The sequence below is a fragment of the Sylvia atricapilla genome, chromosome 11 (genome assembly GCF_009819655.1).
Source record: "Sylvia atricapilla isolate bSylAtr1 chromosome 11, bSylAtr1.pri, whole genome shotgun sequence".
Classification (NCBI taxonomy): domain Eukaryota; kingdom Metazoa; phylum Chordata; class Aves; order Passeriformes; family Sylviidae; genus Sylvia; species Sylvia atricapilla.
In genome coordinates this window covers 17442795-17470049 of record NC_089150.1, presented here as the reverse complement: position 1 = coordinate 17470049, position 27255 = coordinate 17442795, and the positions used below count along the sequence as shown (strand labels likewise).

Genomic DNA, 27255 nt, shown 5'->3' with positions numbered 1-27255 from the left:
TCCTGTCCTGTCAGCTCCTTGTCTCTTTCAAAGCTCTCCAGTTTCCCACTGTGGTTATTTCAGTGTCTGAACAGAATCATCTGGTGCTGTACCAGTGACAGGAATTGAAGAGGAACTGTGCCTAACACCCCTTGTTCCTGAATCCCTAGGTGGGCAAGGCCGCACACAAAAATACCTTTTAGTTTATGCAAACCAAGAGTGGTTCATATTCTTGGTTTTTACCCCTGCTGCTGAAGCACTACAGGCTCCAGTTCTCTGTTAACACCACTCACCAGATTATTTTTGGCATTCACTCAAACTATCATCAGAAAGTTTCATCAGAATCTGAGATCCATTTGAGTTACAGAAATGGCTTGTGAATAAACACACTTCAGGTCATATGAAATAAAACTTTAAAAAAAAACCAAACAGCCAAGAAGCCACAACAAAAACCCCTCCTTGCTCAGATTCCAATGTGTCCCACCTAAATCCTCCGGGGAGCTGAGTGACCCCAGTTCTCAGCAGCTGCCCCAGAGCTGCTCCCTCCTGCCATCCCCACTGACAGCACCTCCTGAGGGAGCTCAGCCCACCCTGAGATGGGCAGGCTGAGGAGGATGTCCAACTTCTGGACAGGTAATATGTGACAAGCCAATGAATGTCATGGATCCCTCCCAAACAGCTCATAAACCACAGAACTGCAGACAGAACCCTTGGCATCATTTCATTCAGAGAGCTCAATTCTTCTCAATGCAGGAATCCCTCTTTGGAGTTGTTTAGGTTTTTACCAGGTGGTTTTCAATCCATTCCCTCTGTCCAATGAAATCCCAAATCATTCTGGTCCAATTTTTCAGCACCACTGGTGGCTCCAGCTTCAGTCACACCTTCCTCACGAATCAGAGATTTTTGTTTCCCATCTCTCTGGTTTTGGGGGGGTTCTTTAGAATTTCAGACCTGTGAGCACATGCTGAAGCTTCCTGCTTCCCAGGTATCCCAAATGGCTGTGCCCTACCAAGTCTGACCTACCCACACTGCCCCAACAGAGATCCAACACTCTTTTCCACCCACTCCAATTCTCCAAGACAATGCAACACTATGAAGTTACAAGTTTAAACAGATTTCTAAAATATTCCTGCTGTAGACTCATTTCCAGGAGGCGATTCATAGTTCAGTCACTCAGCAGGGCACTGCCATTCCCACTGCTGACTGACCTTTATTGCAGAAGGAAAAAAGCTTTTACACAACTTGCCTTGGCCATTTCATGAAGAGAATGCATTACAGCTTAGAACTTCTAAATCTGTATGTTTGCTTAAAGGATTTTATTCTGCTAATATTGAACTACTGGGCATAATAAAACCTGTGTGTGAATAGTGTGGATTTAGTAATTAAACTGGATCTCAGGTTACATGAGCTGCTCCTCAACATCTTGCAAGGATCCTCAGATGAGCAAACCAAAGGTTTGTGCTTACCATGAGTTAGTGCTTCATCCAGGAACAACTTCAGCCTCCTGCTTCTGAGCCCAAAAACTTTTGCTGTCTCATGCAGAAGACCTTTGTAGGTTAATCCATTCTGACCGACAGGGTTTTCCATTAGGAGAGTTCCCACTGTTCCTTTCTGGCATTCTGGACAAGATAAAACAGCTGAGTCATATTGGGAAGAAATGAAACCTGGGTAAATTGAAATTTATCTGGGTAAATTGGAATTTAGGATTTCTTCCTCCATTTCATCTCTATTTCTTCATGTTGCTGAGAGAAAAATTATCAATACCAACCTACAGATATTCACTAAGTTCATGAATTATAGAGCCAGAAATTTAAGTGATGACTGATAGCTTGACCAACAGAAGAAAACTTCCTTACATGTGTTAAACAGGTTAACACAGAGTCAGGGAAATTCAACAGGACATAGAAACCACTTCGTGCAGAAACTCACCAAGCACCTACTGATGATCAAATCCCCTGTAAAAACCACATTTATGGCTCCTGCAAGCTCTCAGCAGTGTCAGAAAGGGTTCATACCAGGGAACAGGGCAAGAGCAAGTTACTGAAACAGTTCAGCTGTTCCCATGTAAGCTTTCAGAGTGCCAGATTAGCAGCCGGGAAACAGAACTACACACATGCATCTCTATATCCCAGAGCAGGTGAGTAATACAATTCATTTGGCTTTTAAATAGCACTAAGAAATATTTCACAGGCTGTTCCCAATGTCCTGGTAAAGAGCTGACTCTTCATTCAAACTGGTCTGGTTTAGACTCAGCCTTTCACAATAAGTTGCACAGGTGAGCTGATGGTCAGAAACAGGGAAACAGACCCAGGGGCTCGTGTTAAACTACTGCCCCTTATCTCAAACTGCCTCTCCTTTTTCTCTTAGGAGAAGAGTGAGAAAAGCTAAGTATAAACATTGTTTTTATCCCAAAGTACACACTAGGAAAAAGAATTTTCAAATCACCATCTACCAATGAAAACCTACAGCTGTGCAAGTGAAAAGGGCAAAAGCTTGCAGGACAGCAATCCCAGCGTGTGAAGGAGCAGCCCACGCACCTTGTGGCTTTGCATTGATCAGCTGCAGGTTGATGTACTGGCAGAGCAGGGCACTGGGGCAGCTGGACAGGGCAGGGGCTGACCCTGCTGTCACATGCAGAGTCTTCCCACTGAGCCCCAGCAGGTCTGTCTGGTTCAGCAGCTCTGCAACACAAAGTGACACCAGTGAGGCCACCCCAGGAGCTGACAAGGAGGCTGTCTCACTCCAGACCCCACTGCAGCAGTGGCTCCTATTTCACAGTCCCATCCTCAAGAAAGAGCTTCTCTGTTGGAAAAATGGAATTTGTGCAGAAATAGTTGTTTTCATAATAACACAAAGAGGGTGTTTTGTTTGCTGTGGAAATTAGCTCCTATATACCATTTATTATTCACATAGTGACTTATGCAATAAAAATAGTTAGCTAACTTCAAACAAGCAAGAAATTACTCATCCAAGCCAACCATTCCTATCTCATTACATGAAGAGCTTGTGATCTTCGCTTGCACCCAGACTCCCCTGGCCAAAGCTGCACTGGAAATGTGTTACTAAGCAAATCAGGATATTCATTAATATTAAATATATTAAACTCCAGAAAAAAAAATCAAGTCATGACTTGAATTAAAACCCCCTCCATCAGTATCTGTGTGTGATGCCACCACAGCTCCAGAGCCAGCACGACTCCAGCCAGGCAGATGGAGAGAATGGGGGAAGAGCAGACCCAAGCCAGTACCCTGTTCTCCAAGGACATCCCTAGAAGTGCTGGGAGGAGAAGCTGATGATGTTTCTGTGACAAAATTAATTCTGCAGCATTGCCTGAGCCTGGAGGTCAAACATAGCCACTGATGAGCATGGTATTACAGACACACAGGAGTAACATCACTCTCTGCTGCACTGAGCTCCAGAAATCAAATCCAAAGAGAATTTATGCATTTAGTTTCTTGTCAGAACTGTGTGTTCCTGTGCATATGGAACAGGCACACCTGTCAGCTCCAGCAAACAGGTTTTCATTCCATAGCAGCCCTATTCATATGTCACACAGCCTAAGCTGTACGAAGCTTATTTTCTATCAGTTCACCTGAAAGAATTTCATGGAGACTAATTCATATAAATTTATACATTTTGTAAATGTATACATTTTATAAATTTATAAATAATAATAATAAAAAATCTTTAACTGACCACCCAGCTCCCAAAAAAAGCCCCAAACCCTCAAAAAACCTAACCCTACAAAAAGGTGAACAGCAATCACAAGCTACAAGCTCTCAAAATTCTGTGAAGTGCCACGGAACAGTTGGATGGAATGGGGAGCGTTTACAATATTGCTCAAGGAAGTACAAAGACCTCAAGCTGCACCTTTAAGATTCCTAAATGTGCATTTTAACTATCAACCTTTATATTTTTGTATATAAATGTATAACTGTTTAAAGAAAAAAGAAACCAAAAGCCAAACACTGCTCTAGCCTGACTGAGGTGCCAGGCACGTTCTTAAGCACAGGAAGGGGATTCGCTTTTGGTTTTATTTTCACAAAAGCAAGAAAACAACTGAGTGGAGAGAATTAGCAAGATTTCATCCAGTGGAAGGGAGCCAGGGGCAGATTGTTCCTAAAGCAGCACAATTTCAGGCCACAGGAAGAGAGAGCCCAGAGGAGCAGGGGGTGACAGAGCTGGGAACACTTGGCCCCAGTAACTCCCAGTTTGTCATTCCACAGCTGGCAGCATCCCTGTGGATCCATGCAGGGCAAGGAGGAACAAGCTGCAGTAATGGGGGTTTGCCCAATTAACAAATTAGCATTTGGCATTCCAGGAGCACTGACATTTTCCTAGGGAAGAGCTCAGGCACAGTGCTGCCAGAAAAGTCTCTTCACAGAACCCTCACCTAAGAGCAAGAAAAAAATGTATCATTTTTTCATATATATCAACAGACTTGAAGGCAGGCAGGTATTACAAGTGCTCATCAAAATCACTTTAAAAGTCAGTTCACCCTGCAGCTGGAGTTTAAGTGGTAATACTCTCCTCTAAGATACCTTACAGCCTTCTAAAAATTAAAGATTAAAAAAATCAGCCATCTGAAAATTGTAAGGACGAAATAAGACATAGATCAGAAAGTCTGTAGGGGGATTTTTGCCCCTCCCTATTTTTTTCAAGCCCTACATGATCTACAGATGCATTTCTTCCCATAAATGTACTGAAAGTGTTTTAAGTAAGTATTTTCAATATGGGCTACTTCCATGAAAGCTGAGTGCAAGTCTATAAGCACCCCAAACAAGGAGTTTAGAGAGCTTTAAGCACCCTAGAGGAAAAAAAGTCACAGACAACTTTTTTTACCATCTGACTTGACCCCAACTTCTTCCCTCTGAATTTATTTTTTATAATGTAGAGAGACAAATTCTATTTTCAGTTTCTGAAGGTCAGTACAAGTCCCAGAGCCTTGTCTGGGGATTGTGCAGTTCCTCAAAATACCTTAATATGCTGTGGGGGAACAAATGTTTATCCCATTATTTCAATCCTGCACTGAAAATCAGAGACAGGACCCATCTGAGCCTCCCTTAATACAAGAGCTGCCTGATCCTGTGCCCCAGCACAACCCTAAGGAAACCCTCATTACAATTAGAGAACAAGATAATAAATTACTGCAAGTAAAGTGGACAGCCCTAGAAATCAGAGGGAAGGAATGATGAGCCAGAAATATGGTTTTGCTGGGTCCAAATTTCATTAACACATGTGGTAGGTAAGTATTCAGAAATTACTTGTCTGGAGTGCATGACCTCTCTCTGCAATTCCTCTCAAACACAATGGCTGACTCCAACCCCTGCTCACCTCCAGAGGCCCTGGAATCACCAGGAGAGCTCACCTGAGCTTCCCCACACCAGGGTTGGGCAGATAGAGCAGATGGACTGGATCCAAAGCAAACACTGGAATTCTGCTTCTATTCTCTGACACCTTTTCAGGACTCTTTTCCTGGCACAGGCCTTGAACTGTGATTCCCCAGAGAGCCACATCTGCTGACCAACACCTTGTCTGAGATGTGACAAACTGCAACAAAAGCCAATTTGATAATCTGATCTTTCCAGGGGAACTTTGAGGGGTTTCCCATCTGGTTTCCATATGGTTAGTAAGTGGGCAAGGAAAACCCCCTGCTTTGCCCAGACTACTGACACATATCAAAAAGTGAAAATCAGGATGCCAAGCTGAAAGTCCCAGAATGATCCTAAGGAACAAAAGTGATATGGAAAGGAAAGGAATAAAGCAGTTATTGCATCAGCAGAGGAAGAGGGAAGGTTTCAACTTTCTCCACACTTCCTTTAGGACTTCAGCATTAATGGAGTTGTGCTGCATCTTTTAATCCTGTAAATGGCAGAAAAACTCTAAATATGGAATCAAACTACTGATAAACTTAATGAAATGGGAGTTTCCCAACTCTTTTGGGCCTTTTGAAGGTCATCGCTTACTATATGTGGTGACAATGAATAATAGTACAGACCCCTACTCTGCAGGCACAGACCACACTGTTATCCCTCCTACTTGGAAAACAATTCCAAGGAAAACCATTTCCTCTTTCAAAACACAACTGGAACTTGAGGAAGATACTCAAGTATTTCCCCTAAACCCTGTTTGACTGAAAGCAAAGATTAATCCTTCTGTAAGATGGGACTGTTCAGCAGAGCTACGCATGACCTGAAAGATTTATCCCAGTGAGCTAATGGATGACACCAGATGGGAAACCCCCAAAATCCTCCTGAGAAATATTCTCAGGACAGGACAAGGAAACTAAAGACTGTGATGGCAACAGTGGCACACAGACTACTTCTTTATGGATGTCAGTGTTGGACATGAACTGGTGATCCTCAGCAACCCAAACCAGCCAATTCAAGTACCTCCCCCTCAGAGGAGCTTCAGTAGTTTTTCCATTAAAAAAACCCACTAATAAAAGGTTTTGTAGCCATCTAATTACCATTTTTATAGTGTTTGCGTTTGGTGGGCTTTTTTTTTTATATTCTTGTGCCTTAACGAAGTTCAAGCTGCAAAACTATTCCATAGGTTTTTCTAAAAAAAGGAGAAATGCAGAACTCCTCAAGGTTCTCCCTCAGGGTGGAAAGGCAACATTTTTCTTCTACAAGATCAGTTTGCATTCAGCTGAAGTTCTCACCCTGCCTACTGAGGCATAAGGGAAAAGAAAGCATGGAAAGGATGATGGCAGCTCGCCATCAAGATCCAGCAGAGCCTGGGCCCCGTGGAAACACTGAAATAAATCACATTTTGTCCTGATGAGAACTGCAATGGAAGCGAGATAACAGATGAGCACCATTTAGCAGCAGCTTTTGGAAACATGTTGATGTGACTATAAACACAGTCTCATAAGCTAAGTACTATAAAATGGAATATTTCCTTACCCATTTTCTTGTCAATTTGATATAGCTAGCTAGACAGATATAAATTACACAGTAAATAATTATACAGTAAATGACTCCTAGCTGCTGCTAGAAAGACTTTCAATTTTCTTTGTCATACCCCATTTACCTGTGTTTCCATTAAAAACTGTCAGTTTGGAATTTTTGAGACCAAAAATGCAGGAGACAGCATCTATAAGTCCTGTGAAATTCAGGGTATTATCTCCTTTTGGATTTTCCAGCAGCAACACACCATCTAAAACCAAAATTAAGAAATTAAAATGCAATTTGGAAGCAATATCCGAGTTCTAATGATTTTCTAATGACGCTAATTACTTCCAGTGAGTTTCTAAGCCAATTAAAACTGGCAACACTGCATCTTCCCAAATTTTTTTACTGGGAAATTGGGAAGAAAACAGAGAAATGGACTGATGCGTACTTCAGATTTACAGCATTGAAGTTATATTTGCTTTTCTTAACAAGACACTCCCATTTATATGTCACTAAAGTACAACCTAGTATTATACTGGTTAAAAGCTGACAGACTGTGCCCTCTGTGATGGTCACCAGCTTTTCCAGCTGGATTCATTCTCACTCAGGGAGCAGCTCTGTGACCACATCCAACAAGGCACACTTATTTCCATACATAAACTGTTAGTACATGCAAGAAAAAACTGCCCAAGTGCATTTAGTTTTCTCTCTTTTTAATATGTAACTCACCCTTGTAGTAACAATATCACTGCACCCATGTCCATTGCCCAAGACACAGTCAGCCTATTCTCTAGTTTTAAGTGTTCTTTTCATCTCTGTACTTCATATCTGAGCTTTTCAAACCATCTCATCCACATCCAGGCCTCACCTCCTGCACAGCACTACAGCAAGGATCACAAATTCTCAAGCACAACCCCAAATCCAGAGAGTGCACCCCTCATAAAAACACTCGCACACAAATCTCCCTGGAGCAGGAGTAACAACTCCTGTGCCCATGGGAGTGTTTCCCTCAGAAGAAAAATCACGGACTTGTGTGGTTTTGCTTTGAATAAACTTATTTTCCTAAATTATTTAAAGCTCCTATTGGAGGGCGGGCTGCACCATCTTTCAAATGAATTCAGGCTCCAGCATTAACCACACCTTTGTCACACTCTCCCTTAGAGCAGCCCTGACCAATCAAGCTGGGGATGTTCATTCCTACCTTGCTCTGTCCCATTGACACAGACTTTGAGGTTGACGTAGGCACAGGCTGGGCCAACAGACTGACACATCCCCCCTCTGACCAGGGTGATTTCCAGCTCTGATCCCTTCAGCTGGGGAGAGAGAGAGTATAATTAGTGTGATTTCAATATTGCTTTATTAAACAAACACAACAAAATCTTTTCCTTCAATAAACAACACTAAGATCTTGCCTTGCCATGCTAAACATGATTTATCATAAAATAAGGATTTTTCCCACATCTTCCCTCAGTGACAGTGCTTCAGACACAAATCTGCCTGTACCAGATGTCAGGAAAGCAGGGAATAAACAGCCCGATTTGCACAAGTGATGAGCAGTGATGACATCCTCCCAAAATACAATCCCAAAGCACATCTGCCTGAGAGGAACAGTCTTCCAGAGAAATTCAGAGTACTGCCCAGGGCCCTGCTCTCAGTCATTGTGTGAAGAAGCCTCCACTATCCCTGGGGACCACTGAGAAACCCTTGGGTCACAGCTGCCTTGGTACACCACCAGCCTTTGAGTATCTCCCACAGGGTACCAGGGACTCTGTCAGACCTGGAGGCACTCCAGGAACTCCAACAGGGAACTTCCAAAAAGATCCAGAAATCACCCATATGAACAACCGGTACAAAAAGACCATTAAAGCTTTTTTTTTTTTTTTTTTTTAAGAGATGGTCTTTGGCAAGAGACACAATCCAAAGGGTGATAGACAAATTTGGAACTGTCATCCATTACTAAAGTCTTATTACCAAGTAGGGAAAAACACTTACGTAGCAACAAATGCCATTCTGTGTTTATCCATTCTAGCAACAACTCAAAATTAATTTTTCAAGTACCTGCTTTTCTGCCCCAATAGTTTCTGAGAAACTTCTTTTTTGTTGTTTTAGTGGCTTGGAGCAAGTCTTTGGGAAAGGAATTCAGAATTAAAGCCTTGTATCAAAAATTGTTCCAGGATAATTTCTCAGCAGCAATGATGTGGATGTAATCACAATAAATGTAAAAAAGGACAGAGTGCATTTCCTTTTTGTTTCAGTTCTCACATATATTCAACATCAAGCAGACTCCTGTTACTCCTCTGAGTAACTTCTAGAAACGTGGTGCAAAGATCCTGCCAGAGCTGACTGAACTTACACACTCACATGAAAGGATTTCTCAAGAAGGGCTTTCTCATGTCACTGTTTTTAACGTGACAAAGAAGTTCCAGCAGAACACGGAGTCAAGCATCTGCCCTAAGCAATCCATCTCCACAGGCCCAGCAACAGACACTTCCAAGGAGCACTTGACAGTTGCACTGAAATCTCACTCATCTGTTTCTCTCTGTGCCATCTATTTAAAAGTCTAAGTGTGTAACAAACACTTCAGAGGCACATCAAGCCCCTAAGCACAGAAAAGGCTGCAGCAGGCACAGAGTACCTCCACAAGGAAATCCGCTGGGGTAACTGTCTCTGACCATGGTACTATATGATCTTCAAGGACACCACATGTCCCTCCCTGCCCATGTGGCACTACATGGTCTTCAAGGTCCCCTCCCAAACCCATTTTATGATTCTATAACTGAGACTCCTTAAAATAAAATAATCATAAACAAGTGCATGACTTCTGTTCTTCTGAGCCTCCATTTCCCACACACAGACCGTGCCCACTCAGCACTCAGACTTGCAGCATCTCACAGGAGTGGTTGGAAGGTGCTTCACCTTATTGACTCTCTCATTCCACTCTTGCTGCTGTGGGCAGGGACACCTTCCACTCTCCCAGGCCCATCCAACCTGGCCTTGGGCACTTCCAGGGATCCAGGGGCAGCCACAGCTTCTCTGGGCACCTGTGCCAGGGCTGCCCACCCTGCCAGGGAACAATTCCTGCCCAACATCCCATCCAGCCCTGCCCTCTGGCAGTGGGAAGCCATTCCCTGTGTCCTGTCCCTCCAGCCCTTGTCCCCAGTCCCTCTCCAGCTCTCCTGGAGCCCCTTTAGGCACTGCAAGGGGCGTGGAGCTCTCCCTGGAGCCTTTTCCTCTCCAAATAGAAGCAGCAGCTCAATTCCTTTGCTCATGATTTTGTCTGAAACAACCTCCCTGCCAGGAGGATGCCCATTATGAGACAACTGAATTTCTCTAAACTGACCTATCAACAGTCCCACAGGACTGGCTGGCAGAACAATGCCATTTAGTGAAGATTTCTGTAGATTTTCTCTGTCTGAAATCCAGTATTTGTGCAAACGCATGGCCTGGCCTGACCTACAAACCTCTCCTAGGGTCACACACCAGTTCATCATCTCCACAACTGAAAGGACTGCCTGGTTTTTGCCGACACCCAGATGACAGCCATCAATTTTATCCATAAAAACCAGGTCAGGTGCCTGCTGTCAGGGTAGGATTCCATCTCTAGACACACAGCATTATCTACAACTGAACCAATACACTCATCTTTCCACAATGGTTTTCTTCACTAAATGAGATTTGAGTAAGAGTAAAATAACTGTGGGGGGAAACCATACTTGCACAGGCATGAAAGTTTTCATGGAAAGCAACAGTGCCCAGCACTAAAGCTCAGGTACAGGTGATCTGAGGCAGGCAAGCAGACAGGTGCTTCCCAGCACTGTACTTCCAGCTGCTTTTATACTCCAATTCAGATTTGATATTGACTTTGCATAAAATTGTCAATCAGAAGTATCGAATAAGTACTTAGGAAAAACTTAAAAGATTTGCAGTGATGTCTCAAATGGCAGTATTTACTTAAGTGTTCTCCCCCTCTTTGTCACTGCATGAAACTGATTGTTTTGAAAAAGGCCAAACAGGGCTTTGTTTCAAATCGGTACAACTTCAGAAGTGCCATTAACAACTATAAAACATTTCCTTCATACATCCTATTAAGATAGATGAAATGTGCCCTTTCCTTTCAGCTATTCCCTGCCTTCCCAGCCATTCCATACATCAAATTTCAAGTCTGATAGACCCTACACGCTTGTGTAAATTAATCTTTGTGGTCTGGTAGGACATTTAGACTGAAGAACAGTTCACTCATAGTTCTGCTAGGAATGTCTTTTGAATAGTAGTTAGTTTCAGGAAAAAACATGGCAAAATGATCATCAAGTACGTCAGAAGAAGCAATCAAAGAAAACAAGAGAAACTGCTGCTGATTTGAACTGTGAAACTACACTTTTACAACAGACAACTTCAGCAACACGGGGCAGAGGAAAAACACATCCTTAAATATTAAACAAGTTGGTCTTAAGCCAAATTTAAGCCTCAAAGGAGAAGATCTAATACAAAAGTCTATTAATCTAAAAAAATCAGAGCAACAACATTTGGGCTGTTCAAACAACACACTAGTCCAAGTACAAATAACCGTGTATTAACTTCAGACAAACAACTGCCTCAGTTATTTACTTTGGTATCCAAGCAGCTTGATTTTCAAAAACACCACGCATACAGAACCCAACTCCTTTCTTTTACCAACCAAAAAAGTCTTATACAGAAAAGTTATAGATAGAAAACAGTATCTGCTCTAGCCCACAAATAAATATTGACACCATTATTCTTTAACTGGAGCAGCCTGCTGGGTTAAAAGCAAGTAAGATGAACTATGCAAGCAGTGCTTTTTATCCTTACTTGGGTTGTTTCCTGGAGGAGAACTTCCTTTGAGGTAGGCACAGGGTAAGGCTTCAGGTCTGCCTTTATTGTGGCAAAAATGAACTCCGTGTGTTGCTGGATGACAGTGTCCAGGTATTCCCCCTCTGGCAGGGCCCTGTAGTACACTGTGATCTCATCTGTGGGGACCAGGTTCCTCTGCAGGACACACAGACAACACCATTACTGACAACTAAACCACAACCCAAGAGAGGAATACTTGTCAAGGTAAGCAAAAAAGGTATTTTTCAAGTAGTTGTTAAAAGCTTCCCCAAAAGACTTAGAAAAAAACAACAATCCTTCTGCAAAAACACCAAGAATCTTAACATATGGGGAGTACAGGCAAGATTAAGTATATTGATATCCATAAGAGTGAAAATAAACTATGGCTTCAAGTCATTACTGAACTAAATTTATATAAATCATCCAGTAACACATGGCAGAGTTTTCACAGCCACATTCTCTCCTGGTTATATTCTATACAGAAATAAATCCTCTGAAGTTTTATACATGTAAAAAACATTAAAATATATAAATCTACATAGGTGTAGATATATATATATATATACACACACACTTTTTAAAAAAAATATACATGTGTATACGTATATATATGTATATATGTATATATATACACATGTATATATGTATGTGTGTATATATATATATATAAAATATACATGTGCATATTATATATATGTATATATAAAAATCTATGCAGATTTTTAAATATATACATATACACACATATAATGTAAAAATATCTATTTTGGTAAAAAATTGTAGTTTTTCTTATGCTGAAAAAAGTCAACTCCAACCCAGACTTTTCTATGAATCTATGATTTACGCAGCCTTAACTGCACAGATATCTTTTCCAAAATAACAAAAAATTTCTCTACACATCCTTCAGAGCTCTTTCAAGGGAATCCAATCAGAAAGCCGTACACGAGGAGTAAATGATACAGGGCTTCAGGTTTAATTAAAAATGCAGTCTCTGTTGCATATTGCCCAGATTGCTGAAAAGAAAATGAAAATGTCTTGTCCCGGCCCACTGATTGCTCACCTTCTTGCGAAGCTTCTGGATGCGATTGATCACTTCCCGGGCAACCCCTTCATCCACCATGGACTGGTCTGGGGTTACATCCAGCAGCACCAAAACCTGAGCAAATGCACACAACGCTGATGAACACGTGACAAACTGGAAACAAGTTAAAGTAACAGTCTCAGGAGCTCAGGATGCTTTTAGAGAGCTCTTCACGCACAAAATACGATGGTGGAGAGAGTATCAAACAGCTCCAGGATTCACACACTCCTGGAACACGCTGAACTACCTGAACTAACAAACCCAAGCCAGCTTCCACCTCAGCATTTTCGTATTGCTTTATGAGGAACTCTTCCCTTAATCAAAAAAGAAAGAGAGGAAATAACCAATAAAATACCTGAGCATCAGAGTGTGCCTCAAACTGGGCAGATCCCTCTGTCATCTGATACATGAGACGGAGATCTTCCCCATGGAGTTCGTGTCCTTCCACAACAATGCTGCCTGCAGGGTTGGCAGATGGAGAGCATCTCTTACCATCCAAGTAAAACCCCCAGTTTTAAATTCAGAAAGCTTTAACCCAGCATCAGACTTCAAACACGTGCAATACATTGGCAGTGCAGTCAAACAGCAGTTTAGCACTAGTAAGCAGCACTGAATTACCCCACACTCCCATTTTTCACACAAGCACTTCTCCAGGCAGCAGAGCTCACTAAAACACAGGCACTTCAGCAACTGTTTGTGTGGAACCATCTGAATGGAATAAAACTTAAAAATAACCTGTATACTCAGTGAACTCCAAATTTCCATTTAAGCAGTTTGCTAAACAGATATAGCTGCAAAATTCACACCCACTTGTAACTCTGGAATCCAAGGAATGCTTTTAGAATAAAAGCTGCTGCACAAATACTCAGCTCCAATCTGATTCAGTCTCACAGAAAGTTTATTCTCTGCTTCATCTTGGCTTTACAGCAGCACTTAAAATTGGAGAACATCCTGAGTGGGAAGGGACCCACAGGGATTGCTGGGTCCAGCTCCTGGCCGGACACCGCAACAATTCCATCCTGTGCATCCCTGGGAGTTCTGTCCCAGCACTCCTGGAGCTCTGGCAGCCTTGGGGCTGTGCCCATTCCCTTGGATGCTTAACACCCTCTGCAGGAAGAACCTATTATCCATCCTAAACCTCCTCTGACAGGAAGGAAAAGTATAACAGGAGAACAGTTTAGGGTAAGTGTTTGTGGCCATTTCTAATTTACTGTCAGAAAAATACTGGAAACAAAAAAACCCCGATTTTCTCCTCGTAACAGCTGAATAGGGATAACAAGAGGGAAGGAGGCCTTAAGCTCCCCTAAGCCTACAAAAGGATACCCTGCCATCCTTGAGTGTTGAATGTAGTTTTTCCAAATAAAGGGACAGGACTGCAGGGAGATGCTCCTCGAGCATCATTACAGGGTGAGACAATTGAAAAACGACAACAGCTCACATCTTGCCAACAGCAGTCAAAGTTCTCTTTGTCACAGGGCCTTTTCAAAGTTTTCCAGCCAATAGAAATTGTTAGGAGCTTACAGACATCTGCATAAACCAATCATTAAAACTACACTTATACCTTATACCTAACAATAGGTGCTTGTAACATATTTTTTTGCTATTCACAAACTTTTTACACTCTCCTATAAACAAAGCACAAAGCCTCATTATTAAACTTTTCTATTACCTCGCTTGATAATATTGAAAAGTTTAATATTTTTCTGCTTGCTAAGGCCTACCTCTACACAGGCGGCCTACCTTAGCAGAGAAAGACATAATTTTATCATTCCATATCCTTGTTCCTGTATCTTTCCATCCCTAGGCCTGCATCTCCCGTGAGGTGCGGAGTGCCTCTGCGCGCCCTCCGCCCTGTTTCCCCAGCCGAGGGGGCTGTGCGGTACAGACCTGTCTCCTGGAAGCGCTCCAGCTGCTCGCTGCTCAGCTCCCTGACGGCGCCCATGACGGCCTTGAAGGCGGCCTTGAGGCGCCGGCCCAGCACCGTGTGCTCGGGCTCGGCCCGCAGGCGCACGCCGTACCTGGCCTTGTCCGCAGACAGCGTCAGCGCCCGCACGTTCAGCTCCTGCAGGGAACACGGACACGGCCTCAGCGACAGCGCCACGGAACGGGCAGTGCAGGGGGACGCTGGTGTGGGCTTGTCTCTCTGCAGCAAGTCGCTGGCCAGCACTGGGAGAGCAAACAAAGCTTTACCCGAACCCACCCTGAGCAGCACAGCCCGCTCTCAGCCTCCAGGCAGCTCCTGGCTGTTTTCAGACAGCTCTCGCCTCAATTCAGCGCCCTGCTCTACAGCCCTCCTTATCTCCCCCTCAGAGCTGCCTGAAGAACTGAACCCACCCCATGTGCAGCGGTGGAGTCAATGGCCTCCATGGCAGAGGACAGAGAGAGCATTTTTATCTCCATCTCCAGTGGCAGAGCTGAGAGGGGAAAATGCTCCTGGAACAGTCCTTTCAGAACACATCAAGGAAAGCATTTTCTGGTTGAGGTTGTACAAAATGGCATCATTTTGTCTCCTCCTTACCTGTTCATTCCAGCCCTTCACTGCACATAAACCCAGTCTGCACAGAAAAGCTTCTGGCTGTGCCTTGCAGCCAAAACAGCTTTATAAAACCTGCATGGACTTCAGAAGGGGCCCCTGACACTGCAGGAATGTGTGTGCCCATTTTTCTGAGTCACAGGTGCAGATTTTGTCCCCATATCTGCACGGAACATAGTGGTGCTGTGGGAAGTTTTACACAACTGACTGAGAAGACAATGTAGTTTTCATATGAAGAAAGACCAAGATTGGAACTCTTTGGAGAGAACAACGCTGAAGGGGGATGTGACTGGAGCTGAAAAACATGAGAGAAAGCCCTGCATGGACATTTCACTGCAATCCAGCAGGTTCTGTCTGCCAGGCTGCCCAATACGTGAAGCATTTGGTGTTTAATGCCCACTGGATGGTGGTCAGAGCTCCCATCACCATCCTACAGCAACACCAGGTGCGCCTGGCAAACAAGCTGCTCCAAGTCATTTAGGAAGAAGTAGTAAATGGCAGCATCAGCATAACAGGACTAGCAAGTAGCCAAACATTTAGATTGAGAAATAATGCTTAAAATACAACCTCTGAGCTGCAGCCTAATTCCCTAGGAAGTCCTACTGACATGAGGAGCCAAGAACACAACTGAATCTAATTTTATTTAATACATCTTTTAGGAAATCTAATGAAAATTACACACTTCAGAAATTCAGTTTCGATGGGGTGCTGCTGGAAATGAGCCCACGAGCTGTAAATGACAACCTCGTGGGAAAAAAGAAATAATAATCCAAAAAATAGCTCAAATTGAAAGATGACTTTGGGCCTGATTAGATAAATCACAGAGAAGCCAACTCCATCAGGACAAGTTTTCTGTACTAATTAGATTAGGAAATAGTTCTTTTGTACACATTATCCATTTAAAAACCCACAATGAGTCTTAGAAAAACAAAAAAAAATATCTGTATCTTAGGTCTGTTTACATGAGTCTCAGTACTTTGGCTTAAAATAATTCTTAATTTTATCTTCCTAATTACTCAAAATTAGCTCCTTAACACATCTTTGCAGTCTCATGTGGACACACTGAGGCAACCAGCCCTTCCCATGACCAGCTGGAAGAGCTGTACATGGGATGCCTGAACATATAAGAGCCTTTAGCTGGTGCCATGTGCCCCAGCTAAGGCCAGTCCTGGGAACAGAGAGAGAAATGTCAGAAATGCTGTGCCTCAGCTGGGCTGGCCTCTCTAAGCAGGCAGCCAGAAAAGAACAGTACTCATTATGTAATAGTGTAAGAAATTAAAACACCCAGCCACAGCTCCTGTGTCAGATAATTCAGCCCCATCACAGGCTGGATCCCTGGGTTTGATGGAGAAGTCAATTTTCTGTTTTACAGCAGCCCTACATAGGGCTGAGGGTTGGAGGGAATACAAAGGTTGGATGGAAACAAGATTCTGACTGTGCACAGAGTCAAATTCACTCAGAGAAAACCTTTCCCTGGAAGCAACTGGAAGAGAAGTCCTGACCCAGGCTTGTAAAAGGCCTCAAATAGAAATGAATAAAATGCAACTGTGTCCAGTTGCTAAAAGCCCTCTGGGTTTACTTCATTTTGTGAGCTTGGCTATTTTTGCATGACAACTCTATAATCTGGCAAGTTCTAATATTAAAATTCATTGATTGAAATTACATGCTGTGTTCTGGAGACCAGAGAGCAGCACTGCAGATCAAAGACTACAGCTCCTTCTGCAAAAGCGATGAACAAAATTTCTGAAGAATTGAAAAGTGTATTTTCCAATTCTTTTGTCAGCAACTGCATGAAATTAAATGGTGTAATTCTCCTTACCTATTACCTATGGCATCTGCAAATTTACTCCTGGCAATCACTGATGGTTCTAAAGCTCTGAATAGGCAGGAGGTTGATGAACAAAGCTGCAAATGCAGCCCAAGCACTGCTGCCCAGCCTGCCTGTAATCACTGACCTCTTTTGCTCTGCACCATCCAGTAAACAACAGGATTGATTGCCATGCAGCACAATAAAACACACACTAAGTTCCAGCAGCAGCTTGTTGAATTTTAAGACACATAATAAAACCAGGACAACAGACAGTACTTTGTGGTTGTGCTTCCACAAAGGCATCTGAGTTTGTTTTAATTCATCTCTCCAGAAAAGACACTTTTGTCTGTGATAGCAAAGGAATACAAATCAAAACATACGAATGTTCAATCCAATTACATAATAATTTAAAAATGTTTAGCTTCTTTTGTCACCTTTCATTAGCTGTAGAAGCTGACAACAAATTTTAGTAACTAATCTTTTGGAAGTAATTTGAGGAAGCAAACCTCATCCCCCTTAAAACTAGATTCTCTACAATCCACAAATTCATTTTTCTGATCCAAAAAATGGGACAGACATTAGCCTAAAGTTCACAGAATTCTGCTGTTGAAGAGATTCAGATATTGAAAGAATCATAATTAATAATAACAGCAATTCTGAAGAGAGGGATCATAACTGCCAAGTCTAAGAGCAATAATCAATAAGTTAACATGACAGAAAAGCCTTACAGTCCCACTCGAAAATCAATTACTATTTTTTAAATTAAAATCCCTCTAGTGAACAATTCCTAAGCGTTTAACTCCCACAGTAACTAAAAGCAAGCAGCATACAGCACTGATGTAGAGGTCCTGTGCACTGAGCTGTGCTCATTCCCCCAGCAGAATTTTTGCAGACTTGCCACAGATGTGTATTTAGGCTAGGAAAGCTGGCGTTGCTGGAATTATATAAAACACAAGTGTCAGAGGTCCTCCTGTGCTTCATCTCCTGCATTCCCTGACTGACATGGCTGCCCTCACCAAGACAAGTGAGGTGAGCTGATCTCCTTGGGAAGGTGCATATTTTTGTTCTCTTTGTCAAGATAAAGCAGCTGACCTTGACAATGGCAACTTCAACCACAACACGACAGCATATTTTAAGCACGTGTGCAGATCTGCTGTTGCAGATACCTCACTGAAGGGAAGAAAGAACCCTTAAGCTGCCAAGAACAGGCACAGGATAAGGGGCAAAAGGGAAAACCCCCTCAGATCCTGCACAGCCAGTCCTTACTGGGAAGAGAACAAGAATTTTGTGCCACTGATCCTTGAAGATGGATTTCATGGGTCAGATTCTAACAGCCTCTCAGTCAGTTTGTAGGATTAAGTATTTCTCAACACTAAACTGACTCTGGCACACCACCCACTGATATCCCCTTTCATAACAGCTCTCCTGGAAATTCATTTCACCCGTGAGTTGTTAATATGGTCAACAGAGAAGGTTGTTCAGGTGACCTACAGCCACAATCTCCTTAAACATGCCGTTCTTACCTCCAGTACATACTTCTCTAAAGCCCTGATGCTTTCCAGAGCCTCTGGATCCTGGTGGATAACAACTACTTCTTTCAAAGGATACTGGGTGGAAAAAAAAAACCCACAAAACAGGAAGTTAACGCTTCAGTTTCCCCAGGTTTATCCCAAAGTTACAAAGCTATTACACATTCCCAGGGTATGACAGTAGATGTGAGGAGTTCTAACCTTGACTGGGATGGTTTTTCTGTCTCTGATCACTCGTCCCAGCTCAATCACAGACTGCAAACAAGAAACGGCACTCTCAATTTTTTTGTCGATGAGATCCTCCCTAGATTAGAAAGGAAACATAATTGCTTCATTTCCATCACTACTCTCTGAGCAGACTGAAAACCTTTTTTAATTTTTTTTTTTTTACCCTTTTCTCTGACATTTCCTGCAACAGACTCGATTATGCCCTGGTTGGGGCAATTTGAAAAATGAACAGGCTTTTCCTCCCTTTTTTGTGGAGAAGATGAGGAGGAAATAACTTGCTGAAAACAAATACCAGAGCTATTTTTACATCTTTTGTTAGCACCTCTCACAAGGTGCACAGGATTGAGTCATACAACCTGTTCTAGTAATAGCCAATAAAAGTACAATTTACATTAATAATATCATAAGAAGATGCAGAAAGATATTATAAATAGGGTACTTATAGCAACAATGACTTTCCTGTAACAACAATTCACTGGATCTCCATTTATCATCTTTTTCAGAAATTGCAGGTATTTGAGCCTAATGTTTTAGAGTTTTAATATCTTTTCTGGCTCAGTAATTTTAACACCCTTCCATTTTGAGGCAAGGCAGGGTGTGGTGTTTTTGGTTTTTTTGTTGTTCGGGGTTTTTTTGAGGTAGTTGACATTTCCATCTTGTTTCAAATGTACAAGCAGTGAAATGTTCTGATAATGTGGTCTTCCTGATTTGTTGAGCAGATGCACTAATTGGGCAGCTCCTTTAAAACCCCTCAGGTATCAAAGCAAGAGCAGAGGTATTGGTTTAAAAGACAGGAATGAATAAAATGAAATGAACACAGATACTTGCTGTAATCTAAGGAGCAGAAGTACCGGGATGAAAACCCCAACTCCAGTAAGGACTGGCCAGAAAAACAGGAGCTGGTGAAGCAAAACTTACAGCTGAAATATGCCCATTGCAGCATTAAGGCTTTGAGTTGATTCTACCTCTTGTGAAGCTTCTATTCTTCCAAAAATCAGTCCCTAAGGATGAGTCTCCAACAACTTGGAAACATGGAAATTACAAGAAGGAATATTTTGCTCCCAGAAAGCTTCATATGTGGATTATGTGACAGTATTTCAGGATAGCTGAACAACATTGCAGAGCCACAACATGAGAGTATTTTTCAAAGAGTGAATGCAAATCCAGAAAATTTAATGCAAGCCATCTGTTCAGACACTGAGCAACTGAGCACGACCTTGGTGGGGTTTTAACACAGGTGTTGAGTTAAGCTCAGCTGTGAGAGTGGCCAAATCCTTCAGCTTTATCTGCACTCACCGTACTGGTAAAGTGGTGTTTTCTGTAACTGCATCCAAAAATCTCTCTTCCTATTAATTGACAATATTGTCCTTATGCTGTATCAGAAAACCTTCAAATAAATGCAGCGATGTGCTTTGCAACTCCAGGTGAAACTCCAACAATACTCTGGATTTGAAAAGGCTTTTTTTTCCATGGGACAAGGGAACAACTGATACTCAGGGGATCCAATAAATCCCACAAACTAGTAACAGACAAAAACCCAAACAAAATGCAATACAGAGAAAAGTGATGCAAGCCTCAAATGCACCTCACATTTGCATGATGCAGCAGCAATTCAGCAGTAGCTGCAGTGAAGAGTGACTAGCCAGTTTTAAATGCTTGTGCTAAGCCCATGCCTTGAACTGAGTCCCTGCAAACAACTCCCCATCCTTCCCTGACTCCCTTCTACAGGAGCCCAAACCTATTCCTGGCAGCTCCCTGATGAGGGTTGCATTCCTTGATTACATATTCTTCACAGCACTTGCCCAGGGAACAGAAAATCAGCACCATCATTATGTCAATCTCCAGCCCCCTGTTGCAGTAACTCTGACTATTAAAGCTCTCACAAAGACCATACGCTCTCCTCAAAGCATGCAGCAGCCATAAAAAGATACACCATTAGAGAAGGTTTAAATTTTTAAACTGGGAAGTATCAAGGTCAGGTCCCCTGTCCTTGAGGACACTGAGCTGCAATGCTGAAGGGAAGTTTTTTCTCTTATTTTCAGATACCCAGAGCATAGACAGTGCTGCAGGAACTAAATGCAGGAACTTAATCCACTGCAATACCAGTGATCTCTGATCCTTTAGGGCCTTTCACAGTTAAGCACTACAGCTTTGAGCCAACACACAGTTTGAGGAGCAAAAGAAAACCATAAGAAAATATGAATTGGGAACATACATTCCTCCTAATTGCTTTCCTTCCTATCTTCAGTCCTTTAAGCCAACACATTTCTACTGCCTAAATATGGAGGGAAAATTCCCAGCTAAAATTGAGGGTGGAGTGTGAAGTGTACTGCAAGGCAAATGTTCTCCTACAGCAAAGAGACTAAAATTCATCAGATCTTAATCAAAATATAAACATTCTGCACTCATAGAAAATAACATGATCACTAGCATCCTAATGTTTTTTCAGAAACTAAGGAATATTTACATTATTAAAGCAGTTTGGGTTCTTGTTATACAGTTTTAAACACAAGTGAGAGAGCACTGTTCTGTAAAAAAAAAAAAAAAAAAAAAAAAAAAAAACACCAAAAAACCAAAAGACCCCCAAAACCCCAAAATGAACAAAAATCCTCCACCAACCAACCAAACCTCAATTTTGCCATCTCAGAGCTGCCTCTTACCTGACTTGGGGAAGCATGAGGTAGTGGATGCTCTCAGTGTTCTTCTCCTGGACTGAGGCTGGATCAATGAGTGTTTTCAGATTCTGGTACATCAGCTCAGTGATAAATGGAGTATATGGTGCCTGCAATGTTGCATTCAATCACCAGCTTTCCTTTATTGCTTGTACATTACAAATCAGTAATACATGAATTACATAAGGACAGTTCAGCAAAAACAATGCTTACACAGTGTCTGCAACTGGGATGTTATTGAAAATGCAGACTGAAATAAATAATGGAATTCATACTACTTATTTACCTCCTGGTTGATATTGAAATGTTATTTTTGGGCATCAGGGAAGAAATTATAATGTGTCCTTATCAATCAGGTGATACAGGCCTTTCTTTTACTACTATGGGGCAGATAAGCATATAAAAGGGAAGGATGGAAAATGAACTGTGCTACACAAAGATGCTTTTACATTAACTGCTTTAAGGTTTTATAGAGAGTGGGGTGTAATTAATTCCCTTACCATGAGTCTGCACATGGAGAACAAGACACTAAACAAAGTTTCCAAGGCCATAATGCAATCCTCAGTCCCATTCTCACCCTGAATGAAGAATTCACCAAGAAAAAAAAGTGATTTTAGGATCAGGAAACGCACTTAAACAGGCTTCAAAAGTTTCCTTTGTTAATACAACACACTTGTTTTCCGGACTGTATCAACTCTGGTCAATTCCACTGAGCAAGTGCAAAAGCATTATATTGGGCATTTTGGTTGGTTTTTCCTACAAAGCAGAGAGGACTGAAAACAGTAAAATTTTGTGCCGCTCCCCGGCACAAAGTGATAGCATTTAAAGCCAAGATCCTGTGTGGAGCTGCCATAAATCCCATTAGCAGGGAGTGCCAGGCCTTTGTTGCCAATGCAGCAGCTGATCCCTACCTTGAGCCTCCTGCGGTTCATTCGGACGTACCAGTTGGTCAGAACATCCACAAACTTCACCAGCCGAGGCACCACCGTGTACAGCCTGTAAGCTGCAAGGGAAAATGGTTCCTGCAGGTCAAGTCTGCCCTCTGCCAGCCCCTCACTTAGAAACCACATCAGCATTTGCAGTCTTGGTGTTAAAACACAGCAGAAAGCTCCAAAAAGTGACTAAATATTGAGCATTTTCAAACTGCGTTTTGAATATGCACAACATCATTCTCATGTTTAAGACAAACACGTTCCCCCCTCCTAAATTGCTTCCCTAATCCCACACAGACAGACATTACAGGAGCCTTATGCTTTTATGTGACTGATAAAGAGGATAGTGGATAAGAGACTATTAATGGCAGGGGATTGGGCAAATCCTCCATTTGCACATGCTGCAAACACAGCCAAGGCACTGCAAGTTGAACAGAAATTACTGCCCAACCAGAAAATAAAATTTTCTTAATTACTGCCAACACTTCCTCCTTTAGCTCAGCAGATTCAAAATGAGACACCTACCTCAACCAAGCCTATCCAAATTAATTACAGTTCTCCACTATTTTTCTAGGAAACAGGGTAAGCTAAAATGTGAAGTAGCAGCAAGGCTGATGAGGTAAGACACAGAGCTGCATTTTCATGTTCTGAAATCATGGAAAGCTGCCAGCACCAAGGTCATCACCGACATCACTACGCAACAGGGAAACAAATTTCAGCTGCTCCTGAGGAGACCAGGGGGATAAGGGGGATGGACCTTACACAGGACTCAATTTGCTAAGGAAAAACTTGCATTTAACTTCTTTAAAAGCCAAGAGCTTCTTGAGCTCCATTCTGAAGCAGTTTCATTAATCAAGCAACTATTGAGTAAATGGATCATGGCTTTAAAAGCTCCACCACACTTTTCACTGTGTTTTATAAAGCAGAAGTGTTTTTAAAGGCAGAGAATTCGGATTTAAACATAAAAACAAAACACCCAGAAGATTCACACTGTGGTGGGGAAGACATTATTTACTAGGAAATTTGTATTCTTTAAAAAATCCTAACCTTTCCTCTAGCTATGCATTAGTTATTAGGAGACCCATTATAAACAAATTTTAAAATAATCAAAAATCCCACCCTTCAGGGACAGTGTATCTTTAACAAGAAATACAGTATTAGCCTGGAAAAATGCCTTTCTGTTCCCAATAGCTGTAACCAATTTGTGAAATCTGCTTTTTTGTGACTCGGGAAAAAGACATGGATGTACATGGAGATACTTCACACTTCATTTCAGTTATCAGGAGAAAAGATGTTTTACTAAAGTAAGTGCTTGTATTGGGCACTTTAGTAGAAAATAAAAGCCTCATAAGGCTTTTTGATTTTTAGTACAGAATTTTAACACACCCTTGAAACACACCAGGTTTCAACACAATGTAACTTGTGCCATTTTCCATGAATATTGCCAATGGGGCTGGGCCTCCTCTTCTGCAGCTGCACACCATCCTGGAAGGCAAACTGTCCCCATGCAGGACCAGCAGAGCTGTACCCCATCTCTGCAGTTTTTCCAGGCTCTCTCAAGCACCCCAGAGCTGGAGAGGGCACAGGTTGAGCCCCTTCAGGTGAGGTCAATCCCACACTGATCCCACTTGGGCTTACACTACCACCTCTCCAAGTGCCAGCAGAAACTGGGGCAGAATTACCCTAAGTTGGACTCAATGGAAACATTTTTCCAGACATAGATGGGTGTAAAATTCAGCTCCACTCTGAAAGAAACTGAATGAAATGGAAGAAGGAGAGCCCAGCTGCAGCATCTCCCTGGTCAGTGGGGTCTCCTCAGCACTGCCCGTTTCAAACCTGTGTGTTCTTACATACTATGACCTCCAGATGCAGGAATTAATATTTTTATTATCTCCTTTATTGAGCATTAGACAGTATCAGTCACCATTATGATCCTCTCTTGTCTCTTCCTGACGTTTTTCCTACTTGAAGTCATATGAAGCAGAAAATCTTTTCAAAAAACAAAAAAACAAAACAAAACAAAAAAAACCCAAAACAAAAAAACAACAACAAAAAAACTCTCCAAAAAAAACCCAAAACAAAAAAAAAAACCCAAAAAACCAAAAAAAACCAAAAAAAAAAACCAAAAAAAACCTCTCCAAAAAAAACCCAAAACAAAAACAACAAAAAACACACACACACACACAAAAAAAAAAAACCCCAACAACCAAACCCAAAACAGGTTTGTGAAAGAGATTAGAGTGTCATGTCATAGTATACACAAATTCACTGCATTAAGATCTCTCATTAAGATCTGCCTGACTGAATCCAGAGTTTATGCAGAAAAATAAATTGAAAAAAATCTGTTTATTAATCCCCTCCAAATGAGACTGCCACTCATTTGATAAGCACATGATGTTATCTTCATCTAACACAAGACAACAGCATTGCATACCAACACTAGTGCCTTGGAAGTCCTGACACTGTCATTTGCCAACAGCAACTCTCTTCTCCTGCTTAGAAGGATCTTCTCACTTTGTAAAGATGGTCACTGACACATCCCTTTTTGTCAGCTTCATCTTCCTCTCAGAAATCCAGAGCAGATAATTCAAGTTTCTAGCCCTCTATTCACCTTGCTACAAATATTTCTGTTTAAACCATGCACTGATCCAAAATCCCAGGTTCACAAACTCACAAATGAATTTTCTGCTGTCCGTCAGAGTATTTTCCTCTTTACATGCAGCACAAACTTGCATAGGCTCTGCTTATTTCTGCTTGGCAACACATGAAACTCGACACAAAGCACCATCAAATTTCAAGGATAACTTGCAGGAAGAAGCCCCATTTTCATCAGTGAGAGCCAGCTTTTCTCATACTGCTAGGTTGGGTAGCTTGAGGATTCTTTCTTTATTTAATGAAATGTTTTTAGATGAGCTTGCATGAACACTGCTTGTATCAAATGCTTCGGTTTACCTATCACAGCAAGATAAACTGGCCTGGTCTTGGTGAGAGTGACTATCACATCACTCAGAGGGGGAAAGCAAGAGATGACTGCAGTGCAGGATTGTCCTGTGTCCTCATGAACTCACAACTGCCCTTTAGCTATTGCTTTATTATCTGTCATCCCACTTAACACCTTCCTTCCCAAGCCCAAAACTTCTAAAAATTCTTCTGAGGGCAACTTAAGATCCCAGGCATTGAGGGGCTTATTTGTTTATTCATGAACAGGAGTAAAAATGGCCAAAGCCACCTTCTGTGCAATATCTGGGCTTCCAGTGTCCTCAAATGCATCAAAACCTCTTCAAATCCCACGGTGACTTTACCTGCAAATTTATCAACTACTTCAAGGGGTTCTTACAGCATCTCCTCTTTGCAATTAAGTGTCCCAATGTACTGTGAGCATCCAGAGGTATGGGATGATGAAAAAAACAAAATAGAGGAAAAAAACCAACCTGGACAATATCTTCTTACAGCTCTCTTAATACTATCCATTCTGCTGCACACACTCCCACAGCATGATTCCAAAGAAACCCTCTCTGTGGAACTGTATCAGGGAAGAATTTATTGCCAGTGCTCATATACCTCTCAAAATTCTTTTACTCAGCTGACTTGAGCACTGCCCATTTTATCCCTTTTTTTAGAGCTTCTCCAAATTCTATTTGGCTTCCTTTTCACCGCTGTCTTTCAGTGACTATTATAATATTATTAATTGCTCCAAGTACTGCAGCAGACGTTGTTACAGCAACAGGCTCCATCACTGAGCTCACAGGATTAGCAGTGACAAAAAAAGCCTCATCACTTTTTGAAACCTCATGAACAAGCATAGCAAAATCTGACTTAACACCCATGAAAGAAGCAGCCCGTGGATTATGGCAGCTGGTTAAAGATTTCCTTCCTTTTATCAAAGTCTTTCATGGAATTTGGGAATTTCTGCACGGAAAGTCAAGTTCTGCAATCAAACACCAAACACCCCCAGACCCCCCGAGCAAAAATGCATACCTGCCATTTCAGCTTTGAAGAACTGGATGAGGGACTGGGTGAAAGAAAGAATCCATTTATCCATGATGTTATTGCTCTCCTTAACTGTGCTCTCATTGTAAAGGAATTCTCTCCCCTCATCCTATCATCAAAACACAAAGCACATTTCCAAGTCATCAGGGTATATAATCAAAGCTCTATAACCAACTACCCGTCAGCCACCATTACTTTGGCATTTTCCCTGAGTTACACTAGTTTCCTACCAGCAAACATTAAATTCAGACACAGGTAGGTAAGAGCAGGAGCTCTGGAGAACCTGTCTCCCACTGCTGCCTCACCACAACCTTTATCTCCAAAGGAGGCTGCTGATTTGGGCCTGTTAGAGCAGATAAAAAGCAGGACCAATCCTTCCCCTGTGTGCAGGGTGAGCCCCAGCCTCCACAGACAGGGCTGGATCCCTGAATTTACACAGCTCCTTCATCCAGGAGGAACTTCTAAGGAGGCATTTCTCATTTACTAAGCAGACCATCAGGCCTAGAAACAAGTCCATTATTTTTTTAAGAACACGTGACAGTTTCAACATATTAAAACACAGATGAATGTAGCAAAACCAGAAAAAACAGGTGGAATTTCTATCATCCAACATGCACACAGGGCATTTCTGCTGCTTTCTGGAGCACTGATGTTAGCAGCCATCTGAGAAATGGCATCACTCTGCTGGTTCTGCAGGGCCCTGCAAGCAAGATCATGTCTGTGCCTGCTCTGAATCTTTCCCACATTCATGCAACAG

General features: G+C 42.1%; 1 protein-coding gene across 1 annotated transcript in view; it reads right to left on the bottom strand.

The window, feature by feature from the left end:
- Positions 1-27255, bottom strand: part of IARS1 (isoleucyl-tRNA synthetase 1) — a 92179-nt gene that overhangs the window by 3122 nt on the left and 61802 nt on the right. Inside the window, exons 21-34 of the mRNA XM_066326914.1 lie at positions 26487-26607; positions 22488-22579; positions 22077-22154; positions 21565-21686; positions 18878-18980; positions 18671-18754; positions 14692-14866; positions 13160-13263; positions 12784-12879; positions 11703-11879; positions 8077-8188; positions 7015-7140; positions 2517-2660; positions 1446-1598 (exon numbers count right to left, since the gene is read on the bottom strand). Coding sequence (XP_066183011.1) covers positions 1446-1598; positions 2517-2660; positions 7015-7140; positions 8077-8188; positions 11703-11879; positions 12784-12879; positions 13160-13263; positions 14692-14866; positions 18671-18754; positions 18878-18980; positions 21565-21686; positions 22077-22154; positions 22488-22579; positions 26487-26607 — 1687 coding nt within the window. The remainder of the gene's footprint in view (positions 1-1445; positions 1599-2516; positions 2661-7014; positions 7141-8076; positions 8189-11702; positions 11880-12783; positions 12880-13159; positions 13264-14691; positions 14867-18670; positions 18755-18877; positions 18981-21564; positions 21687-22076; positions 22155-22487; positions 22580-26486; positions 26608-27255) is intronic.